Source organism: Vicia villosa, linkage group LG4 (genome assembly GCF_029867415.1).
Source record: "Vicia villosa cultivar HV-30 ecotype Madison, WI linkage group LG4, Vvil1.0, whole genome shotgun sequence".
NCBI classification, from domain to species: domain Eukaryota; kingdom Viridiplantae; phylum Streptophyta; class Magnoliopsida; order Fabales; family Fabaceae; genus Vicia; species Vicia villosa.
The window spans coordinates 147,631,886-147,656,718 of NC_081183.1; the positions used below are offsets into that span (position 1 = coordinate 147,631,886).

Sequence of the window (24,833 nt, forward strand, 5' to 3'; positions counted from 1 at the left end):
GTTCGGTTCGGTTGAGAAAATTCAATCCAACGGAAACCGAACCCGACCGCAATAGGCTTGTACTGGGCTGGACTTAGTAGTTTTTGAAGCCCAGAAATATGCCATTAGGTTACTCTAACACATATAAGAGATAGTAAATGAAACCCTAGCCGCTTCAACTTTATTTTTCTGTGTTTTCTTTCCTCATCTAAAATTAGCCGCTTCAACTTTTTCTTCTTCTGTGTTTCAGAAGATGTGATTCGTCACAACATGATGAAGAACATGAAACGAATCTTAATAAAGGTAGGGTTCAAGATGAAGAGGTTGTTAGTGAGAAATTTGTGTTAAAGATGATTATCATTTCGAAAATACCCATTAATCAAGGTAAATATTTTACTGAACTTTTCATTGAACTCTTATAAAAGCTTTTTATTTATTTAAATTTGTTATGTAGGGTTGAGTTCTTATGTAGATCTGAGATCTGGACTCTTAAAGGTTAGTATTTCTAACCTCTTTTATTTTTATAGAACAATTTGTATCTGAAAAATGAAGATAGATCTGTATATATAGTGATCAAAATATTTTCACTTTTATGTCAGGTAGATCTTGGCTCTCAAAGGTTAGTTATAACTTATAAGTATGTCTAACCTCTTGTATTTTCTTTATGTCATGTAATTTTTTTTATTGTTTTTCTTTTAATTTCACTCAAAGGTAGAAAGTAAGTTGTGTTATGCTAGGTTATTTTCAATTCTCTTTGATAAGTTCTGTTCTGTAAGTTTGTTTTAATTTCTCTTTGATAAGTTTTATACAGGTAGGAGTTATTGTTGTATTGCAGCAACCTTGATTTATTCTTGTTAATACACAGGTGTTAAAGGACAATGTGAAGAAATTATTCCAGATTTAATTTGTGATTGTGAAAATATTGTTAGATAGTTCCATATTTATATTGATTTTGAAAATTTGTGATTTATGTTATTTGGCCAATTTATGGATTATGATTATGATTTATGTTATTTGGCCAATTTAAGGAAAGGATTTAATTTCAATTTTAATGTTATTTAATATTTTTTGGATATTTTATATCCAATATCTTTGAAAATATTTAACTAATTAGACCAGTTTAAAAAATTAAATGGGTTCAAGTAATTTATTTATTTTTATAAAAATAACTCAATGATGTATTCACAATTTATAAAATAAAGAATAATTGATTGTATGTTGGCTACAAAATATATATTTACAAAATATATATGGCTCAATGATAAACTAAATAAATATGTAAATGAGATTAAAAGGTGTAACTGACTTGAATGAATAAAATAACAATTGACTAATTAAAATTGGGCATGAATATTAAATTGGACCAATAAAAATTTGACTATTTAAAATTGGGCTTAAATTTAAAATTGGACCAATTTGTGGACTATCCGAAAAAAACCGACTTGGATAACCGAACCCGATTTTAACCGAACCGAAAAAAACCGAATTCAAATTGGTCGGAATTTGGGCCTGATTTCTTCACCCGTGGATAATAACGGATTTGGGTTTTGGGCCCGAATCCGAACCGATCCGAACCGATGTCCAGCCCTAATGTTGATTGTCGGAACACGTTTTTCCATGCCTAATCATTTTACTTAAAGTGTCTTTGAGAACTATTGGCCTCACGGTAAAATCCAAATTTTCTCGAGTGGAAAAATTGTTGTTATTTAAATGCATATTCATAAAAACGAGTTAGAGTAAAAACAATTGAAACAAAAATTATTTTCTAAAAACAATAGCTCTATATTTTGTATTGAAGTTAGAATTACTCCATCTATAATAATCAAACATGCCCTATAATAATGTGTCCAATTGGCAATCATCCCGGGAACATCAGTTTTTTTCCTTCCTCCTCCTTCGTTCACCACACCCACAAGCCCGTCTTGATGCACTAACTCATAATCATTTGACACGTAGATAATCTAAGTCATTATCACCATCAATTATTTAATGTTATTAAAGCATTTCATCTTCCTTTGTTTTTTGAGATCGTTCTTCTTCTTCTCTTACAATCCTCCGTGACTCTCTCTCACTGGTACCTATCTCTCCCTCTTTCTCTCTGCAATTAGGGTTCGCTCGATCTGTTTCGATTTCATGCACACTCATCTCTAACTTTTATTACTGTTCAATTTGAGATTCCGTGTTATTAAGATATCTCGTTTTTCATCACTATGCATCTCGTTAAATCGTTATTCGTTAATCGTTAAATAACCGATTATAACCGATTAATCATGTCTAATTGTGAAATTATGAAATCTGACAAATACACGCACGCACACTGGTTCATTGGCTTGATTTTGATTTTGATTTTTCATTTCAAACATGTGAAGGTGCATGATATCGATCAGATTGTTTGTAGCTTTGTTAAACAATATATGAAATTTATATTATCCTGTTGACTTGTTTATCTAGATGATTTATTTTTTAAATTTCTGGTTACTAATTTTGTGATTTGAATTTTACAATGATTCGTGTGAATGTGGATGAGCTTTTGGGATCTTATTTATGATTAAACTTGATCTGTAGAAGGTAGAATCAAATTTTGTTTACTTAGATAAATATTCATTGAAGTATTGTTTGATAGGAGGTAGAATCAAATTGGATATTCTGATGAAACTAGACATATTAAATAATTATGGCTTTTGGATGATGTTGCAGAGTATTTGAACGCACATTGAATATGGCTGAGGCTGCACAATCTAATGCTGAGCTGTTGGAATGGCCAAAGAAAGATAAGCGCCGCTTCCTGCATGCTGTTTACCGTGTTGGTGATCTTGAACGCACCATTAAGTAAGGTTTAGTTAACTTGGATTGTTGAAATGTGCTGTGATGTGTGTTTAGAGGCTAAAATTTTTCTTGCTGTTTCTCTCAGGTTTTATACTGAAGCTTTTGGAATGAAGCTTTTGAGGAAAAGAGATGTTCCGGAAGAGAAATATGCCAATGCTTTTCTTGGATTTGGCTCTGAACAAACTAATTTTGTTGTGGAATTAACTTATAGTATGTTGCACTGTCAACCTTTTTTGTTCATGCATGCAGTGTATCATATGTATACTGTTATTCTCTAAATTCTATGTACCTTTTCTTACCATTTGCTGGGTGTTGAAATGAACATGACATGGGTTCTACATATGATGTTGTCAGATTATGGAGTGTCCTCGTACGATATTGGAACTGGCTTTGGACATTTTGCTATCGCAACTCCAGATGTAAGATATAGTCAGTCTACTTTCACAAAAGCTTGTTCATCTATTTGCCCCTTTTATACTGAAATTGAAATGAGTATCTCTTCCACTTTTAGGTCTACAAATTTGTTGAAAACGCCCGGGCTAAGGGTGGAAATGTCACTAGGGAGCCTGGTCCAGTTAGTGGTGGGTCAACTATTATGGCCTTTGTAAAGGATCCTGATGGTTATGCTTTTGAAATTCTCCAAAGAGCTTCAACCCCTGAGCCATTATGCCAAGTGATGCTCCGTGTTGGTGACTTAGACCGCTCAATTGCCTTTTATGAAAAGGTAACTTCCATGTCAATTTCTTCTTTAGGTAACATTCATTTTACTAGAATCACTTTCACTTCTATCATAATTGTTACAGGTCCTCTGCTTTTACTTCAGTTCCATAAATATTCATTTCTCAGATGTCCGCACGCCCACTTAAATTTTCTAAAATGAGTACCATAGTTTTTCATTTCTTTTATAATAATAATAACAATAATAATAATAATAATAATAATAATAATAATAATAATAATAATAATAATAATAATAACAATAATTGTTTGCGCATAAGCCTTACCTTCTGCTGATATTTTGGTGATAGTACATCTTTCAGTCTTTGTAGCACCTTCCAAAGATCAGAATGAAATGATATTGTCCTGCCAATGAACTCATACATTGATTATGCTCCATTGGGAAACTAGCTAAGCAATTTTAGATCTATCGGCTTAAATAAAATAATAATTTGAAAAAATGTGTTCTTTGTAGTTGTATTGCATATTTGTACCAGTAAACCTTTCTCGTTGCAATATCGAGCACTTTAAATTATTTCTTAAATCAAATATCCAAATGCTAAAGCTATTAAGTGGAGACCCGTGTATGATTTTTGTATCAAACATTCCTGTCACAGTAGTCGGCTCTACTGGCCATTTAGTGTTGAGTCTGTTGACAATGTATAAGTCTATCTATCCTTATCTGGAATTCAATATTTATCTAGAAAAACATGAGGGATTAAATTTTAATTCATGGCAGTTTGGACACAGAAGCTCAAATTACTTGTTATAAACTAGCCATCCTAAATGATTGAGTTATTACGTGAAGGTTCATAAATGATTTTTATATCTAGTATTTTTGCTTGGACGTCTAGTGTCTAATGCTTATGTTGATGATTAAAATAAAAGCCTCTTTCATCAAATGGTTTCCAACTTTCTATGCTTGAAGTAGAGCAACTGCATTGTGGTTTATTTTTATTCGATAAAGCACATGGGCGGTTTTTGTTTAACATGTCTCCTGGTACTGGAACCTTACAGGCTTGATGTGTAGACAACGCATAGGCCCATGCAACTTTGTGCTGAGTTTTTTTTAATTTTATAAAGTGGCCAAACTAGAATCAATATATGGGTCACTTGGTTTCATGATACGATGTCATGAACTAGGCACTAGCAATAAAAGTTTAAGATATTGGATGAAAGCACCGGAATAGTTTTATACATATAATACTTAATCCAAGTCCAACAGTGTTTTTTATTAACTAAGGCTTTGTTCTTACTGGATCATGTTTTCACAGACTTTGGGTTTGAAGCTGGTGAGGAAGGTTGATAGACCTCAATACACGGTGAGCTCCCTTATTAACTTAGTCTTAGTAATCTTCATATGGCCTTAGCATTTTTGAAGCATAATCCATGAGTTGCTTATGATATTCCTGATTCACACCGCATATCCTACAGTACACTTTAGCTATGCTTGGGTATGCAGAGGAGTACGAGACAGTTGTGTTGGAGCTGACATATAACTATGGTGTCACTGAATACACCAAGGGAAATGGTTATGCACAGGTTAATTAAATATTATATTTCTTTCTGGAAACTTAAACTGGTATCTTCACATTTCTGCACTACTTGATAAAATTTATGTGGTGTATATACCAGGTTGCTATTGGCACTGATGATGTATACAAGAGTGCTGAGGTAGTCAACATAGTAACTCAAGAGCTTGGAGGGAAGATTACCAGGGAACCAGGGCCAATTCCTGGCCTTAACACAAAGATCACTTCTTTCTTGGATCCAGATGGATGGAAAACAGTAAGTTTTCTTTTTCCTGTTCCTATTTCTGTGTTTAATTTTTTAATTTTGAGTGAGATTGTGACTTAGTGTGCCTCTAATTTGCAAATTGATAAAGGATTTGACCGGGCAAAAATCATTGCTCCATGTTTTATTTGAATAGTGAACACAGCACTACACAAATAGAGTGATAGACTGGACAAATTTTTTTTATCCTGTCTCTTACCAAATCAGAAGACAAATACTGCCCATTGACATGCTACCTAAAATATTGTGTTGTCCATTGTCCACCAAGCACCATACAACATAAAAAGTTGTCTGTTAACGTTGATGTTTGTGTTTTGTCTGTCATGTGTGCTAGTGTTTATCAAATGCGACATTAATGTCATACTTGTTTTATGGTAAAATCACAAGCTAAAATAATTGGTGAATTATGGTGTAGAAGAATAGTTTCTAAAGAATTGGATGTAGATTGGCGCCACCGCAAATATGGATATTTTTGGCAACACGTGATTGCAGTGTGGTTTGTCCAGTTTGATATTATTTAGTATGATGTTTCTCTACTTAAGTTTTTAGGTCCTCGAATATTTGAAGTTAGGATGCATGCTATTGCTTAAAATTGGGGAAGAAATTGAAAGTGGGTTCATGTCCAAGAAGAAGTGGGTGCCCAATACTTTGGCTGTTGATAGTCCTACTTTAAGGACTCATTACACGGTAAAGTCCGTGAGTATGCCCTTGCTTAATATGAAAGGGGTGGGAGAGATAGTTGGGCTTGTGGTGAGGGAGGTGGAAGAACGGAAGGGGAAAGAGTTGGATCCGAGGCCGGAGGCAAATGCGAAGATGGAGGGATTAGTGCTGATGGTGGCTGTGATGGTGAGCTTGGCCTGATGGAGGATCCACATGATGGTTTGAGTGTAGGGCTTGTAACCCAATTCACGCGGGCAACATATAATGAGCAGATTATGCACCACTTGTCATTTGATTTTAGAGATCGTGAAGAACTGTGAGAAATGACGAGAAAGAGGAGGAAGACGCAGACAGAACGTATGATGGACAGATTATGCGCCTCTTGTCATATGATTGTAGAGGCTGTGAAAAGCTGTGAGAAAGGAGGAGAAAGCGGTGGATGTAGCACGGATGGAGATGCCTAGTGCAAGAAAGTGCACAATGCTACAGCCGTTGGGAGTTATATTTTAAGGCATGGTCCCATGGAAGAGAGTTGTATTATTGGACGGGATGGGCGGGAGTACAACAACAAACAGAGGAAGTCAGTGCACAATTCTATGGCTGTTGGTATTCCTACTGTAAGGCATGGTTTCAGAAAAAGTCCATGACAATGCCCTTGCTTAGTGTGAAAGGGGTGGAAGATAGGGGGGCTTGTGGTCGAGGGATGTGGAAGAACGGAAGGAGAAAGAGTTGGGAAGGGGAAAGAGTTTGAGCCGAGAACGGAGGCAAATGTGAAACTGGAGAGATTCATGTTGATGTTGGCTGTGATGGAGAGCTTGGTCTGATGGATGATCCACATGATGGTTTGATTAACTCACACGTAAGTTGGAAGACATGGGCCGCACATATGATGGGCAGATTATGAACTGCTTGTCGTCTGACCGCAGCTTATGCACTGTTTGTATGAGCTGCTTAGTGTGTCCACCAGATGACTGGAACGAATATAGAAGAATCTAAAGTTGAAGAAAAATAGTAATGGGGCATACACTGTTGGTGATAAACTAATAAAGTGCAAAAAGACATGACCGACCTTAAAATAAACCTGTCCAACATTCTGTTCTGAACACCATTAAGAGAGTGTTGGTGTTTGTACATGTCGGAAGTTGATCCGTGTAGCTTATTCTGCATAGTGGGATAAGATTTGGTTGGTTGTTGTTGTTTAGGGCAAACACTTAACTTAAAAAGAGAGGATTTTGTGTCTTTACTTGGAAACAGTATTCATATAATTATTGAATTCAACCTTTTTGCCATCCATGTTCATATATGAAAATCTGTTGAGTAAATTGTGCTTTATTAAAATATCATAGCATGGTTGAGAGAGATAGTAAATATCAATAACATTTGACGTATCTTTCAATTAAGATTTTGATTTTGTCACATCTTATGCACTAAAGAAAACACGTTTGACTTTTGTCTAATAAAAAAGAAAAAGATAACACGTTTGACCATGTGGGGGCAGAGCATTGGAGTACTACTGCACTTTGAACATGTCCCATATTTTTACACTGATGAATTCGTTGCCTTTATTAATCCCAAGTATGTGGTATGATTCAATTTTGTATAAATTTTGTAGGTGTTGGTTGACAATCAAGATTTTCTGAAGGAGCTGGAGTGAAGAGTTCTGGCTTTTCACGAATAATAAGAGTCTTGATGTTATGTTATGAAAATAAGTTGTCCGTCTTTATGATTGAATATCAGCATGTATGTTATCAGTAAACAGGATGATGGTATTTGGTTTGGCTTTTATGACGTGACTCTGTTCAAACTTTGAAGTGCGAGTTTGCTATTTATCATACATAGAGACAAATGAAGTATATGTGCCAACTCAAACTTTGAAGTTGAGTTGTTAAGTTGACCATTTCATTTGTCATTTATGAAGAAAAATTGACTTACTTAAAACTTTATATTGCAGCTCATGTCCACACATCAATAACGAGAGATTGACTTTGCAAGAAAAAGTAACTTATGAGTTAAATTAAATACTACTAATATGTATATCAGCATATGGTTTAATTATGCAAGTACCAAGGTTGAAGATATTACAAGTGTGCATTGTAATATAAAATGTCTTACGAAGAAGGCAAATTTGATTAGTCTATGCGTATAAGGCTTAACTATAAGTGCCAAGGTTGAAGATAATCGTAAAGTGCATTGAAGGACAAAAACGACATCCTTTAAATTAAACAACACTTTACATTTACGCCAAGAATGAAAATTAAACATTCTTTTTTTATTTAAATGATATATTAAATTCATACCAATACATTAAATTAAATTATGCATACAAAAAAGCCTTGTATTGGTATCTAAAACATGATAATATATCTTGAAGCCTTGTATTAATATTGTATTAAGATAGGGGATTGCTTCTCATCCTAAGTGATAGAGAAGTACCATATGAAAATTCGAAAATGCCCATAAAAACTTGGAAGTGTATTCTTTATTTTTGTTAGAAATTAGTTCGGAGAGATGCATTTTTAGATTCACTATATATGCACTCAATTCATTCATAGTCGAGACACCCATATTTTGAACGTAATTTATTCCGAAGATGCATCTCCGTATCAAATACGGATATAAACTTTCGTTTTCACCATATACTGAGTAAATTTTGACATTTTTTTCTTCAAAAAACCACATGTATAGTAGGCCATGTATTATAACTATACTATCATAATTTTTTTTATCAATTAAGCCAAACACTGATGTAATAAAGATGAAAATGCCATATATAAATGATAATACTATTCATAATACAATAAAAAATAACAAAATAACAAACGATAATACTATCTACAATCCCTGATATGAATACAATACTACTGCGTATATTGTTTCTTCACTGTCTCCTGTACTACAATGTCTACATGCCTTAGAAAGAATGACATCTACAATGGTCCTCCCAGAAGTGCCTTTCAAAAAGTCTCATTTGTCTATACCCTATCGTGCAAGATCCATAATACAACGACATACATGCAACACATCAACACTTATCCTACTGCTCCTCTAATATCTCTTGATGAGCTGGCTAGGTGGCTCTCCCTCAGCATCCGATGTCATATAAGAATCTAACACTCTAAAATACCACTTGACGTAGTCGTATGCATGACTCAAGTCGCTAGGAGCTACGGTACCTCGTGCTTCAATCGATACCAGATACATTGTGGAATCTTGTTTTGTAGGTGATATACTTTTGACAAGGATATATACTTTTGATGATGGTAACTTATGATAAGTCAAGCATGAATGATCAAGGAGATAAAGATGCAAATCTTGTCATTAGGGTTTGATGAACTTGACTATCCGATGATGACAAACAAATGAAAAATAACTAAAGCCTCATCTCAAGCTATTCAAGCATGTGTCAATAAAAAGAGAAAGCATCTGGAAAAGACTTGAAGTACTTAGGTTCCTCATAGATTTAGTAGTAAGTGAACAGTTGTTAAACAAAAGGGCTATATCATAAAAGCACAAGGTTAAAGTGCGTGCGCGCGCGCACACACAACATTTTTCAATCTGATTTAAAAAAGAAAACTTCTTCAAAAATGTTTTAAAGTTGTGCTAGATGACTTGGGAGCTGTCACAATAGCTAGGGGAAAATTTTGGCTTATCTAATCGATTAGGTCCTTTGTCTAATTGATTAGCTCAGTTCAAACTTATGCCCCACGCAATTGGGTCATCACCTTAATGATGTGCAACAACTAGATATTTTTTATTTCCTTTTTGAGAACTTACAAACGATAAGTTTAACCATTTAATCGGTTAGATAAAAGCTCTAATTCATTAAATAATTGTAAAAAACATTAATTTCAAATTCCTTTTTGGGGTAATCTCTAGTCTAAAAATATTGGTTCCATTTTTCATTTCAAATCATCCATAATCGAGTTTTGACACTTTCTACTCTCACTCTCTTTAAACTTTTCTTTAACTTCCTCTCACTAATGTTTTAGTCTAAGTGCTTTTGTGAGTGAGAAATATTTGTAATTATGGAAAAGGTAAAATTGTAAATTCACCAAGAGAATCTTTTATATACACCTTGGTTGAATATTGTCAATGAGGGAATTATTTAGTTCTGGGATTGTGTGATTCCGTCCTAGGTTAGGTTGGAGATTATCCAGTGTTAAATTCTCCTAGGTTTTTGGTTAGCTCGTTATAAAAACCAAGATAGGTTGAAGCTCAGTCCGGTAATAAAAGCTTCACAGGTTCGAGATCAACGTGATGTTAAAATCTCACAAATTATTGGTTATCCTGTGTAAAACCAAGGATTTAAGCTCAAGGATCATGTTCGTGAAAAGAAGACTAACCACTTCAATCCACCATGAGGAAGGAAGATTGACCACTTCACTCCTGAGATTATTCTAAAGAAAAGCTGAAAATACCCATATCTATCGTCTTGTATTATTTGGTTAAATATCAACCATCATATCCTTGTAAAAGGGGGTTCGCGAGTCTTTCCGACTAAAAGCTCTCAATATTTATTAGAAACTCTCAAGATCAATTCTTGGGGACATGACTAAGTCATTTTTGACCGAACTTGTATAAATTTCAGTGTTCCTCTTTTCCCCTTAACTCCTTTAATTTTCGCATTTTATTTTCTACATTTTATTTTGCGCTATTAAGTTTTTTAGAAATGGTTTTAAACTTTGATTTTACTTTACAAAGTTTTTCAAAACCACATTTTTCAAACCACGCAATTCACCTCCCCTTTTGTGTGAAGTCTCAAGTCCAACAAGTGGCATCAGAGTCTAACTCCTATTTAAGGACTAATTATTTTAGGAGGAAGATGAATTCCGACAAGAGATATTTTTAGGCAATTTATTTTCTCACCCTTTTGATGTGGCTCATACCTCTGAAAACCCAAAATTATCCTTAATTTTTTTGGAGATGCATCTCCGGACGCAGCTTATATCACCCCCATCCTTCGTAAATCAAGTAACCACTCCATTTTTCCAAAAATTATTTCGGAGAAGCATCTCCAAAAACAGTCTTAAGTCTATTTTTAGCTATTTTAACGCAACTACCTCATTTTTTCCAAATATTAATTCGAAAATGCATCTCCAAAAACACTCTTGAGTCCATTTTAGCTATTTTAACGCAAAAACCCCATTTTTCCGAAAATTAATTCTGAGATGCATATCCAAAAATATTTCTGAGTGCATTTTAAACTATTTAAACATCTGTATTTCATATATTATGGGGTGTTTTTGAAGATGCATTTTCGAATATACCCCATAAATTTTTCGCTCACCCATTTGCACTTATTTTATGTGAAAATGGTGCGTCCGGAGATGCATCCTTGAAAAGTTGGGCCATTTTTGATATTTTGCCAAGAGTTTGGGAGAACTTATAAGGGTGGGAAAAATGTTTCCCTTTTTTAAACACACCACCACCTTTTGAAAATTATAAATTTAATATTTGACAAGCTAGATTTAAAAAGTTTCTTCAAAGTTTAAATGATAAATTGTGGGAAACAACAGTGAATGGTCTAGTTTACCCTACTCATCAAGTAAATGATGAAGTAGTGGAAAACCATATTTCCTTTGGACTGAAGAAGAAAAGAGATATATAGAGATAGATCTTAAGAATTTTTTTTATAATAATGTCTCTTGATGATATTGAACTTTATGACGTTCGTCATTGTAAATACTCCAAGAAAATGTGGGATGCTCTTGAAAAGATATATGGAATTTCTCCAAGTATCGAACAAGAGAAGATGAACACACGAGACAAAGAATATGTAGATACCACTCATGGATGTTTTTCCAAATTTAGATGTATTGTTGGAGACTATATTACTAACAAATATATGAGAATTAAGAATTGGAAATTTAACCTAAATCTTAAATCAAAATATGAGAGCCTTCATGATTTTCAGGAAAAATCAAGAAAGAAGGAAATTATATAGAAGATGAACGAACTAGTTCAACTACTCAAGGATGAAAAAAATCCAAACTGAAGAATTATCATTAAAGATCAACATCAAGATTTGAAAGAACATACTCAGTATTTGAACGATTCTCGGAAGATTCAACATCAAATTAAGGATCCTCTTGTTCAAGAAATGACAAAGAAGTTTTTTCAGCATTTGAACATAGAATATCAAGAGAGACATCCACCTCAGGGAGATATATGAAGGAATCTCTTCCAACAAAGAAGATGAAATCCACTTAAAAGCACCCCATAAGGAAGATACTATTCCAAGTATCAAGTCATTTTATGCTCAACTCTATAGATCAAATAATAAATTAAAAGAAGATAAATAAATTAAAAGAAGAGAGTGATAGACTACGAAAAACTCTAGGAAATTTTACCCTAGGGAAAAAGAAGGTTGACCCAATATTATCTAGTCAACGATTCTCTTCACACATAAATAGTCCAGGATTTAAAAGGGACTTAGTTTATAAGTAAAATAAGGGTTTAGCATATAAATGTAGATGCTGCAATAGATTAGGTCATCTAGAGTATTTTAGCTTCGATAACTTAAAAATATATAAAGGTGACAAGCTTAGATCTTTTGTATCTAATGCACCTTAGCCCAAGAAATTATGGGCACAAAAGGTGGAACCTTAGTGTTTTGCAAATATGATTTGCAGCTAGGAATCTCGATGATTATCACTAAGAAGTCATGCAAAGAAACACGTATGCTTGTAAAGCATAACAAGAGTTATGAAAGTCTCTGATCCGAAAAATGAACGATGATGGCAAATGTCAAATGGTGTGATCAAAGCAAACTGTTTGAGGATTTCTCAAATTATATGATCCTAAATGATTAGTTAAATGAATATAATTGTAATGGATTTATTCATTTTGCGGTTTTTACTAACTTTCGCATCCAAAGATGTGTGGAGAAGGATACACCATTTGGTGGCTTTCCTCTTGGGAAATATTTATCAAGATTTCTTGATAAAAGAGGTAAAAAGGTTAAAATAATCAGGGATATCTGATTAATCCCTTAAAATAATATTAATATATTGCTTATCAAATTAAAATATTTTTAACCCATAAATATAATTATTTAAGTATTTTATAGCAAGAGATGCAAATAAAACCCAACATGAGTGCAAAACACAAGGCCTAAAACAAAGACATGTTGAAATGGGATAATATAATCATTTAACACATTTTCCTAATCGATTAGATTATTTGAAAACTCAAAATCCAAACGTTGGAGCCCCACCATAACGACTAGTTTGGTGAGTAATTACGATAAGAGATACTTGCAACAAATAACTCTCATTTTTTACTGTTACTAATTGATTATGGAATTTGTACAATAAGTTAAAAAAGACTATAAAAGGAGGTAATTTCTCATTCTTCTCATATCATCACTATCTTACTTGCTCATTGCATTAGAAATACATTAACTCACTCACTCATCATCATCACTTCCAAATGGCCCTAAAGAGAACTCGTTCCTCCCAACCTTCATATTCATACTTCTCTGAAGAGTTCACCTCACTAGCCCAAGAAGGCAACTACTACCTCTACTACTCTGATATAGAACTCTTCAACTCCCACTATCTAGATGAAGTTCTCTTCAAGAATTTCTCCTTCATGTAAGCATTCAATGTTGCAGGGCTAAGGAATTTTATTTTTGAGAAACCCCTGGAGAAGTACCCAGATTTGGTAAAAATGTTCTATGTAAATCTCTCCTACACTAATGGAATCATCAACTCTGAAGTCAAGAAACATCTTATCATCTTGTCTCTTGAAGAATTAGCTCATATCTACAACCTACCATTCATAGATCAAGAATATGATCAAATAGATCTCAAAGATAGCGAATTTAACTTTGACACTCTTGCTCACTCACTCATCATTGGTCCCACTTCCCACATTCTATCTCCCTTCAACGTTGGAATTGTTTACCCAAACATTAGACTAATCCACTACACAACAAAGCGTGTTTTGTTCCCAAGAAATGACAACTATAGCACCCTTTTAAAATCAGACATTCTTGTTGTCTGGTTTTTAGAAAACCAAGTCCCATAAAACTAGGCAGATCCAGTCCTTCATCATATGATGGAGAACAAACCGAAAAAAGACATCCTACCCTATGTCGAACTCATCACTAAGATCCTTCACTACACCGGATATCCCTTCTTAGAGGAAAAACCTACCTATGTACAAACAAAGATAGGACATGGTGTTATAAGTAAGATTGGATATGCAATTCAAGAAGGAGAATTTGTCCCTCAACAACCAAAAAGAACTAGAGAGCAAAGAAACACTCCTCCATCCAACCTTTAACTCTCTCTCTCTCTCTCTCTCTCTCGAAGCTTTTCTTTAACTTTCTCTCACTAATGTTTTGTCCTAAGTATTTTTGTGAGAAAAGTCCTTTTGTAGGTGAGGAATATTGTAATTCTGTAAAAGGTAAAATTGTAAATTCATCAAGGATTGTGTGATACAGTGCTAGGTTAGGTTGGAGACTAGTTTGTGTTAAAATTTCTTAAGTTCTTAGTTAGCCCAGTATTAAAACTAAGATAGGTTAAAACTCAGCCTGGTAATAAAAGCTTCACAGATTCAAAAGGGGGCTCTTGGAACAAACTGCATATCTGTGTATTAGCTTCACAAATTCGAGATCAGCTTCACTGTGGACTATAGTAGAAAGAGCAAATTCAGAGGGGGCTCTTGGAACAAACAACATATATTCGAAATGGCACATGACTCACTAGGAAGATATGGATACACCAGAATGTAGGTAAGAGAAACACAAGAAAGGAGGGGCTTGAATTAGGCTGCACCAAATATAATATTTTCGCAACTTGAAACACAAAGTTAACAAGTGAATAAAAATAAATAACACGCTTATTTTTATCCTGGTTCACTGTTAATGAAGTTACTCTAGTCCACCCACCAAGGTGATTTCGCCTTATCAACAAGAACTTAATCCACTATAACCTAACTGATTACAGACAACCACAATAAGCTTATGATCAACCTTGCTTACAACTCCAACAATTTCACCTGATCCTTATCGTGAAGCTACTATGGCCTCAGCCAAAGTCTTCTTGAGAATTCTGACGATCACTTAGTCCCCCAAGGCATCTATCAACCAATATTGATTACAAGTGTGTATACAAAGATGCTTCTATATTACACAATGTTTAAGTACAAAAACAAAAAAGTGTTGAAATCAAGATGCGAACAAAAGCTCATTGCTAAAAATACAAAACTGTACAAAGAATATGTTAACAGAGTTTGTGCAACGATTTGGTGTAGTTTTGTAGAACTGATTCGTTGATTTCAAATTCTTCCAATGGCTTCCTTTATAGAGAAGGATAGATCCGTGGGAGGGTAGAATAGGAAATAAAAATACAGTTGTAAGGTCCCCAACGGTCATGATGGGAATGGTAGATAACAAGTACATATAGGAATGTCCTTACGCTACTCTATAAGAGTAGAACTCACAGTTTATGTTAGTTCTTTTATGCTAACCATCACACGCAATCCGTTCTTATTCTTCTAAGTCTTCAGAGGCTTCTAATGTAAGTTGATTGAAACATGTTGTAGAAGGATCAAAATTTGAGTCTTCAGAACCTAAGTCTTTGAGTCTTTAAAACTTGTTCAACAGAACCTTGTCTTCAGAGTCTTTAGCACCTGGTCTTTAAAAGAGATGTCTCCAGATCTTCAGAACTTGTTCAATAGAACCTCGTCTTGAATATCTTCAAAATATTAGACACAAAAGCAAAGCTTTAGAAGGCCTCCAAAGCTTCCTTGCAAAAGTCATGATTAGAAGCTCTTGTACTAACGTTCTTTAGAACCGTTGCAGAAGTAGCATTCCAGAATCTTGACTTCCATTATATCATAACACATTTATTCTTCTAGAGTGTTAAGTTCAGAACCTGATGACTTCACACGCCTTCTTACTAGAGTCAGGACCTGTAAAGTACAAGCTACACACTAGATAGAAAACCATTAGTGTAAATAAGTATTCTTTAAGATAACATGTAAAGTTATCATCAAAACTTAAGGCCAGATGCAAAACCAATCTTGTTCGTACACATACATGACCCATAAGACAACCATATAAAGTAGAAGGTTGTGCCATTCAATAGACGCGTCTGACAATGAAGGTCGTACGCCTAGAAACATATATATCATCTGCTACTGTATGATCAAGATACACTATGAAAGGCTCGATCGCCTGATTCCCTCTAAGTGGGACGAATGCAAAAGCACATGGCATATCAGTGTAGTGATCAACATACGAACAATCAGAGTTATGTGGGAAGTGCTAGAGCATCTATGCCTAAAAATGGTACAGATGAATTATTATTATTAATGCTTGAAAAAGGGTACCACAAGTGTTATAAAAATGTTACAAAAACAATAAAAAGTGCAAATATATTACCAGTAACAACGTGTCCACCAAACACATAATAAAATAATGTTTATCTTGCCAATTATCATATCTTATCTTTATTTAACTCCTTATTTTATCCCATCTCATATCGTGTATACCAAACATATACCCTATTTTTTAGTACAAATAAATTTATTAAAAAAAGTCACTCTGATAAATATATTTAATATTTATTTTTAAATTATTTATTATTATTAGAACTAATTAAATTTAAAAAGTCTTTAATTTTTTATTTTAAAAATCTCTATCCAATTTTTTTTTAAGTCTCTAAGTTAGTTTGGTTAACTTTTACTTATAATCTCCTTTTTCATTTTTTTGAACCCATATTTTTAAGTTTTTTAAAATAATAATTTCATATGAAAAATCCCGTTTTTTATGAAATATTATTTTAGATATTTTATCATTTAATGAAAATTTATTTTAGATATCAAAATTTTAAAAAATCACTTAAATTTGAAGTTATTTGGAATAAATTTTACTATTAAAAAAATCATAAAATCTTTAATTGTTTTGAATAGCTTTCATCATTTTATTAAAATAAAAAAAATTAGATATCAAAATTTCAAAAAATCATTTGAATTTGAAGCTGTTTTTTTAAAAATTTATTATTAAAAGAAAATTTATAAAAATCTTTTACTAATTTGAATAACTTTTACCATTTTATTAAAACATTTTTTAGATATTAAAAATTTAAAAAATCAATTAAATTGGAAACTATTTTTAATAACTTTTACTATTAAAAGAAAATACATAAATTTTTTTTCAATATTTTATTATTTGTATAACCTCTTAATTTATAAAAATTATTTTAAAAAGCCTTTTATTATTTTAAAAAAATCATGAAAATTCTTTTTAAAATTGTAAAAAAAATATTTTTTTTAAGATAAAACAAACGAGTCTAAATATACTTTGAAGTAAATAGATTCTTCTAGAATTTCATCCTTTCTATATATAGTAGAAACTCTTTATATTAATATTCGGTAAATTAATAAACTCCCTAAAATAATAAATTTGTCCGGTCTCAACTTGGACCATAAAAAATTGAAAAACTCGATAAAATAATAAGATAATAATTTTTCGGGGAGATCCATTTATAATTTTGGGTCCCAAGAAAATCATAAATTAATACTTCATAACAACTGGAATAAAAATATTACACTCTATTGAAATATCAATATGATTCAATAGTTGTTTGTTTTCCTTTAAAAATACATTGAACACATTTGTTTCTCTTTTTTACATTTATTGTACTTCAAAAGTCATTATTGATTTCTAATGCATATGAACACAATAGTTACTAATTTACGTTGAGTCCCAAGGTTCGCTGCAACGTAATTCCAAGAGGCATAGACTAATTTGCTTTTTTGTTTGGTATGTACATTATAATTACTTAAAAACTCTTTAAATTAATAATTAATAATTTATCGATAAATTAATAACTCTCTAAATTAATAAATTTTTCCGGTTCTGACTTTATTAATTTAAAGAATTTCTACTGTAAATAAGGGACTGTTTGATTCAAATGAGGGGGATGTGAGGTGAGGAAATAGGAATTTTAATGCTGGAAAAGGAAGGTGAGGGGACGAGAGGAGTTTTTTTTCCAATTAATATACGTTTGATTCAAAAGAAGAATTTTATCCTTATAAAGTGATATGATATTCATAAATATTTTTTTTTTCTGAAAATACAATTTGTAATATCCAGTAATTAAAAAGTCATAATTTGCCACGTAATGTTGAAAAAATTGTATACACTTGATTTGTTTTATAACTCTCAACATAAAATAAACTATGCGTTGATATATATTTGGGCCGGTTTGGTTCGGTTTCGAGAGAATCCGATACCCAAATTGATAAAAAAATATATGGATTATTTATATTGGATTTGCATATTTTTGTGACAAAGCCCAAATCGAATCAAACCGATAAATAACATGTTTTTATGAGTTGGATTGATCGGACACATGAGACACAAATATGCAAAAATATTTTCAACAAATTTCTAATTTTCATCGACTAGTTTTCCATAATAATAAAAAATCCTTAGTTTTTTCTTTTTCCAATATACGAAGGGCGTTTCATTTTGTTTTCTTCTTGAAGTTGAACATTTTATACTAATTTTCATGATAATGATGATGTAAATTATACTGATTAGTTATGGTTGGTTCGGGTAGACGGACTCCCGGGTAAAATTTTGAAAATCCGTTGTCGAAACCAATTAACATTAGATTTCATTAATTTGATTTGGTTTTCACCGAACTAAAAAAATATCCGACCCAAACATTATAGTTTGGATTGAATTTCGATTTGATTTGGATTTACCCGAACTAATGAACACCCCTAACAAAAAACATATCATGCGGATTTTTAAATATATGATTTTGTAAACTACTGTTTTATTAAAATTCAATGGAAATTCCAAAAAATAATATTCGCGTGAAAATTTGTAAAAAAATAAAATATAATTAAAAATTAAATAGGAGAGCCCGCTAATTATATTGGTGAGTGTAACTCAAAAAAAAATTCTTTATTTTAAAAGATGATATTTTAGAATTTAGGAAAAAAATAATACTAGTTTAGTATTAAAATGAAAAAAATAGCCTATTGGTAAAAAATTCACCAAAATTACTATATTTCCAACAAAAATATTGTATTAAATTTAGAAATAATTTTTATTCAATATTCAAATATGTAAAAGTCATATCTATATTTCCAAAGTCAAATGTACAGCATACATTCCCCCTATATATATATTTTCAAAATCTGCTTTTTAATTCATTGACTCAATGTGTACATGGAAAATATATTAACCAAATAAATTATTCAATGAATCAAAAAAACAAACTCAAGCAATTCATCTTCTTTGAATATAAATTCAGAGATAGTTCTTCTTCTCTTACAATCTTCCTCTACTACTCTCACTCACTGGTACAATTCTCTACCTCTTTCTCGTTTTTTTTCCCTCTCTGATGAATGCTCCAACTGTTGCAATCCATTTCAATATTTTGTGTTGTTAACAATTCTTGTTTTCTTCGCCTTGCATCTTGTTGAATCATTGGATATCAAGTTAGTTCAGCATTCGCATTTTCAGCGTCACTCTTGTTTTAATTATGGCTTTTGGATAATTTTTCAGAGAATTTGAAATTGAATCCACTTTGAATATGGCTGAGGCTGCACAATCCAATGCTGAGCTGTTAGAATGGCCGAAGAAAGATAACCACCGATTCCTGCATGTTGTTTACCGTGTTGGTGATCTCGATCGCACCATCAAGTAAGGTTTAGTTAACTTGGATTCTTGAATTCTACTGTCGTGTGTGTAGAGGCTAATAATTTTCTTTTCACAGGTTTTATACTGAAGTTTTTGGAATGAAGCTTTTGAGGAAACGAGATGTTCCGGAAGAGAAATATACCAATGCTTTTCTTGGATTTGGTCCTGAACAAACTAATTTTGTTGTGGAATTAACTTATAGTATGTTGTACTGTCAATCTTTTTTCTTCATGCATAGTGTATCTTTTGGGGTTTAAGGTTTATGGTTTTGTGAATGGTAAGCATTGAACTTGACACGAGTTCTACGTATGATGTTGTCAGATTATGGAGTGACCTCGTATGATATTGGAACTGGCTTTGGACATTTTGCAATCGCAACTCCAGATGTAAGCTATAGTGAATCTACTTTCACAAAAGTTTGTTAGTCAATTTGCTTGTTTTGTATTGAAACTGAAGTGAGTGTTATTTTTCCATTTCTAGGTCTACAAATTTGTTGAAGAGATCCGAGCTAAGGGTGGAGTCGTCATTAGGGAGCCTGCTCCAATTGGTGACACTGTTAATGCCTTTGTGAAGGATCCTGACGGTTATGAATTTGAAATTCAACAAAAAGCTTCAACCCCTGAGCCATTATGCCATATGTTGTTTCGTGTTGGTGACTTAGACCGCTCAATTAAGTTTTACGAAAAGGTAACTAACTAGTAACTACCTATTCATTATGCCTTATATATTGTCTAGTGTTTTTATTAACTAAGGCTGTGTTCTTACTGGATCATATATCTCCTCAGGCTTTGGGTTTCAAGCTTTTGAACAAGTATGATTTACCTGAATACAAGGTGAGCCCCCTAATTAATTTAATTTTAGCAATATGCATTCGGACTCTCAGAACCATCTTATGTTTTTGGAGGTTCTGTGTAAGTCTATGCACGCCCCGACGGACCATAGCATATTTAAAACATAAGCAATGACTTTCCTGTGACATTCCTGAATTACACTACACATTCTACAGATAACTTTTGCTATTATTGGATATGGTGAAGAGCCCGAGAGAGTTGTCTTGGAGTTATTATATAACTATGGTGTCACTGAATACACCAAGGGAAATGCTTATGCACAGGTTAGTGATAAGTTTAAACTGTTAGTATCTTCACATTTCTGCTCCGTTCGATAAATTTTGTGTGGTGTGTGTATATAACAGGTTGCTATTGGCACTGATGATGTATACAAGAGCGCTGAGGTAGTCAAGATAGTCACTGAAGAGCTTGGAGGAAAGATTACCAGGGAACCAGGGCCAATTCCTGGCATTAACACAAAGATCACTTCTTTCTTAGATCCAGATGGATGGAAAATTGTAAGTTAATTTCTTTTTTCCTTTCGGTACCAACTAACCGCCCTCGGACCTAAAGGAAAACACCTTTGATCATGTGGGGCGGCAATGGAGTACTATTGTACTTTGAACATGTCACATAATTTACATTGATGCATTTGTTGCCTTTATAAATGCTAAGCATGTGGAATGATTAAATTTGTTCGAATTTTATAGGTGTTGGTCGATAATCAAGATTTTCTGAAGGAGTTGGAGTGAAGAGTTGTTGTTTTTCATTAATAATAAGAGTCTTGGAGCTATTTTATGAAAATAAGTTGCATGTCTTTATGATTGAAGATCAACATGTACGTTATCGGTAATCAAAATAATATTATTTTGTTTGGCTTTTATAATACAAGAAATACTAATTATTGTCTTTGAGACACTCTTTAAGGGATTAAAGTGATTTTTTTTTTTTTTTAAAATGAGTGTATTCAATCCATTAGAAATTGAAATATTAACTTTTGTAAAAATATTTTCTTTATGTGTCATGCTAAGATCCCTTAGATCACATATTAAGGATACTATAATTAAAAAAAAAATTAAATTTATTAAATATAATAAAGTCATATTTAAAGTTTTAACAAATTGAATGCATGTGTTCCATGAAACTTTTTTTTTTTATAAAATAACTTATTAACTTGTGTGCACATGTTAATTTTTTCCTTCTTTATTTATTATGTTTAAAGAGTGTCTTTATTGTTGGAGAATTAATTACTACGAGCATGTCGTTTGCTTTGACTTTTGGAAAGACCAAAAACAATTATAGAGGTGTAGAATTGACTCCGAATGATTTTAAGATCGGGGACCAAGGAAAAGGCAGTGCAAGCAGTGCTCGGTTCTCCCTACCAAGTCCAGCGCCAATCACCACTGGACCAACTAACGATTGGTGAGAAAGTGATTGAATTTTATTCTATGCACTGTATAAGTTAAAAGACTACTAATTATCAAAGAAATAATACAAATTAAATATGCTTATCTAAATAAATTTGATTACATAAATTAATAAATATGATAATATTTTATGAAAGATATTGTAATACTATTGGGATACGAGAGATTCTCCATATTTAAAATTATACCACTTTTTTCTATATAGTATAATTTAAAAATATAATTAATTTTATATAGAAAAGGAAATTATAATTTTTTTATAAATTGTATTTTATTAAGAAAACTAAAATAAAAAGAAATAATATTTAGATTTAGTGTTATTTAAAATTTAAATAAATATTAATTTAGATTTTTTTTATTACGGACATAATTCTATTATAACGGAATCTCATAATTTACGAACATAATTTTATTAGAACAGGGCCTATTTAGGATGTTTGATTAGGCAAAAATAAAATTGATTTAGTCTCCAGAATTGATTCTACTTGATAAAATTTATAATTTCTGTCTTTAGAATTGATTCTGGATGATTTTATACTGTAATTTTTTTATTCAACTCACTTTTAGATAAATGTATCTAAACATAAATTAATTATGCTAAACTCAATTTTATCAAACTTAATTTTACTAGAATCAAATCTGTCCACCGTCAATCCAAACACACTCATATGTCATCGCCGTCAATCCAAACACACTCATATGTCATCGAACTAACTCAAAATCATTCCCAACCAAAATGATCTTGGATCATAGCACGTTTTTACTCTAGTTTCAGTTTTTTTTAGTATCATATTTTTCCCCCAATTTCAATTGTCTTTGGTAGTCTTGTAGGGTATTATAAAATCATATAAATTATTAGTTAGATCATTCAATATGAGTGCTCTTCAGCTGTAATATCATTTTCGGCTGGATCAACCATTTCGTCCGCGACTGATGTGTTTTTAGTCAAGACTCTAGCAACCTTTTTCATTGGTAAGAAAAATAGTGTCTTTTTGTTGCCACTGTTTGAATAACTTCTCTCAAATTTAAAATGTTTGTTGAAATCAATTGAACTGTTATTAATAATTTTTTCCAGTAGACATGACATAATATTGTCAAAATTGTTGCTTTTGAATTTCTTAAAAATTAGGATACAAAAAAAGTATTGAGTGAGACTTGTACTAGATCGTTTTGCTTAAGACATTTGACAACATTATTTAAAATTGTGGAAACAGACTATAGAGGATTTAACATGACACCCTCAATTAAATATGGTATTCCTGAAACACAATGAAAAGACTAAAATGTCTAATATTTAAAATTTTTAAGTTTAAATGTAACTTTGGTCCCTTTATTTAATTATTTTTTTGATTTTGATCATCCCACTTTCAAAACCACTATTTTAGTCCTTAGTTTAAGTTTGTTGCTTGAAATTAGTTCCTTTGCTAATTTCGTGCATAATTAATTTTAATGACGTGACATGATTCTTATTTATGTGTCAACGCCAGATCATTTGAATATTAATTAATATATTTTTTTTATTTCTTATTTTCCATGTCATTTTTTTTATATATTTATTAATTTATAATATACTTGATTTCATAATTATATTTTTAAAAGATCAAAATTAAATAATAATTTTTTTAAGGTATTTAAAAAATAAATTAATAATTAATTAAATTTTTTTTTTTAAATACATTCATTTTTCTCCTCTAGGTACTTCTTTTTCTTTATGATTCACCACATTAACGTTATTATGAGTATTGGTTGTATTAAAACAACATTCCAAAAGCTCAAATCATATTATCCCAAAAGCTAAAATTTATTTACTCAAGAATTGGACTTTGTTATTGCAACTAAGTTTAACTACCACAACAATGAATTTTATCTGTTTAAAACCAAATATCATGTAAAAATTTAACAAACAAGTTCCTACTGCTACTAAGTTTCTACGGCTATTTTCTTTTTAACAGAAGATTAAATATGACACCCTTTGATTAGAGAACAAAAGTCATGAAGTCTACTCTTGATGTAGACAAATTTCACAGTTGGCTGCATCTTCCAGTCGGTAGTTAATCTTTGCTGCTTCAAAAGTGTGTTTCTTCTAGCCAACAATAAATCTAGAAGAATAAAAAAACACAAATTAGTTCATCACATAATATCAGATCCACAACTTAACTATAGCAGAACAAAACACACATAATAAGCAACACTATCAAACATATAACAAGATTATAAAAAATAAAAGGAAGAATTTATAAAAAAATGAAAGGGGCAAAATAGGAAATAAATTGTTTACCTATTCACTTGTGAGAAGCTAAATGGGTAGTAATATCATAATGACAAGGTAAAAATACACCAGCTCTACCAGAAAGTTTTTCACATAAAATCCACCCGGAACCAAAATCGAAACTCGAAACCCAGATCCAACGTAAAAACTCTGATACTTACCTCAAACGAAACTTGGATTTGCCATATCTTCAACTGAGGAAACGCACAATTTCACTTTAGTAGACGCAAATGAAAACGGAACGGGAATAACAATAATTTCACTTCACTGTTTAGGGTTCTTCGTGGGTTTTTCTTTTCCTCTTTTCATTTTGTTTAGGGTTCTTCTTTGTCTAACAGAGTATTGAAGAGAATGAATAGAAATAATCTCAGCCCTATTTTTTAATTAAACTTAAATTGTGAAAAATAATTTCCATACTTAATATTTTATTTTAATATTAGATTATGTTTCTTTATGGATGAAAATGACGTGGATATTGTTTCAAAATGCTAGCTCATAAAAAATCACGCCACATCACTAAAGTTGTGCACCAAATTGACTTGGGGACTAATTTCAAGCAACAAACTTAAAATAGGGACTAAAATGGTGGTTTTGAAAGTGAGGGGAATAAAATAAAAAAAAATAGCTAAGTAGGAGGACCAAAGTTGCATTTAAGCCAA

At 32.0% G+C, this 24,833-nt stretch overlaps 2 protein-coding genes and 1 long non-coding RNA gene across 4 annotated transcripts; all 3 read left to right on the top strand.

Moving 5' to 3' along the window:
* Nucleotides 1-229: 229 nt before the first annotated feature.
* On the top strand, nt 230-883 carry LOC131599905 (uncharacterized). 2 transcript variants are annotated; one of them, XR_009282947.1, is made up of 4 exons: nt 230-363; nt 434-474; nt 579-598; nt 845-883. It is a non-coding gene; the product is annotated as an uncharacterized LOC131599905 (long non-coding RNA). The 2 variants fall into 2 exon arrangements; XR_009282948.1 differs by having other exon boundaries at nt 579-883.
* A 1,014-nt stretch (nt 884-1,897) lies between these two features.
* Nucleotides 1,898-7,787, top strand: LOC131595438 (lactoylglutathione lyase GLX1-like). The gene is made up of 9 exons (XM_058867784.1): nt 1,898-2,053; nt 2,677-2,808; nt 2,891-3,015; nt 3,160-3,224; nt 3,317-3,529; nt 4,797-4,844; nt 4,957-5,064; nt 5,158-5,310; nt 7,589-7,787. The coding sequence occupies exons 2-9, from the start codon at nt 2,699-2,701 to the stop codon at nt 7,628-7,630; spliced, it is 864 nt and encodes a 287-aa protein (XP_058723767.1). The 5' UTR covers nt 1,898-2,053; nt 2,677-2,698; the 3' UTR covers nt 7,631-7,787.
* Nucleotides 7,788-19,228: 11,441 nt separating this feature from the next.
* LOC131595439 (lactoylglutathione lyase GLX1-like) lies at nt 19,229-21,400 on the top strand. The gene is made up of 9 exons (XM_058867785.1): nt 19,229-19,308; nt 19,514-19,651; nt 19,725-19,849; nt 19,970-20,034; nt 20,129-20,335; nt 20,434-20,481; nt 20,655-20,762; nt 20,844-20,996; nt 21,189-21,400. Exons 2-9 carry the CDS (start codon nt 19,542-19,544, stop codon nt 21,228-21,230), a joined length of 858 nt encoding a protein of 285 aa, XP_058723768.1. The 5' UTR covers nt 19,229-19,308; nt 19,514-19,541; the 3' UTR covers nt 21,231-21,400.
* The last annotated feature ends 3,433 nt before the right edge of the window (nt 21,401-24,833 follow it).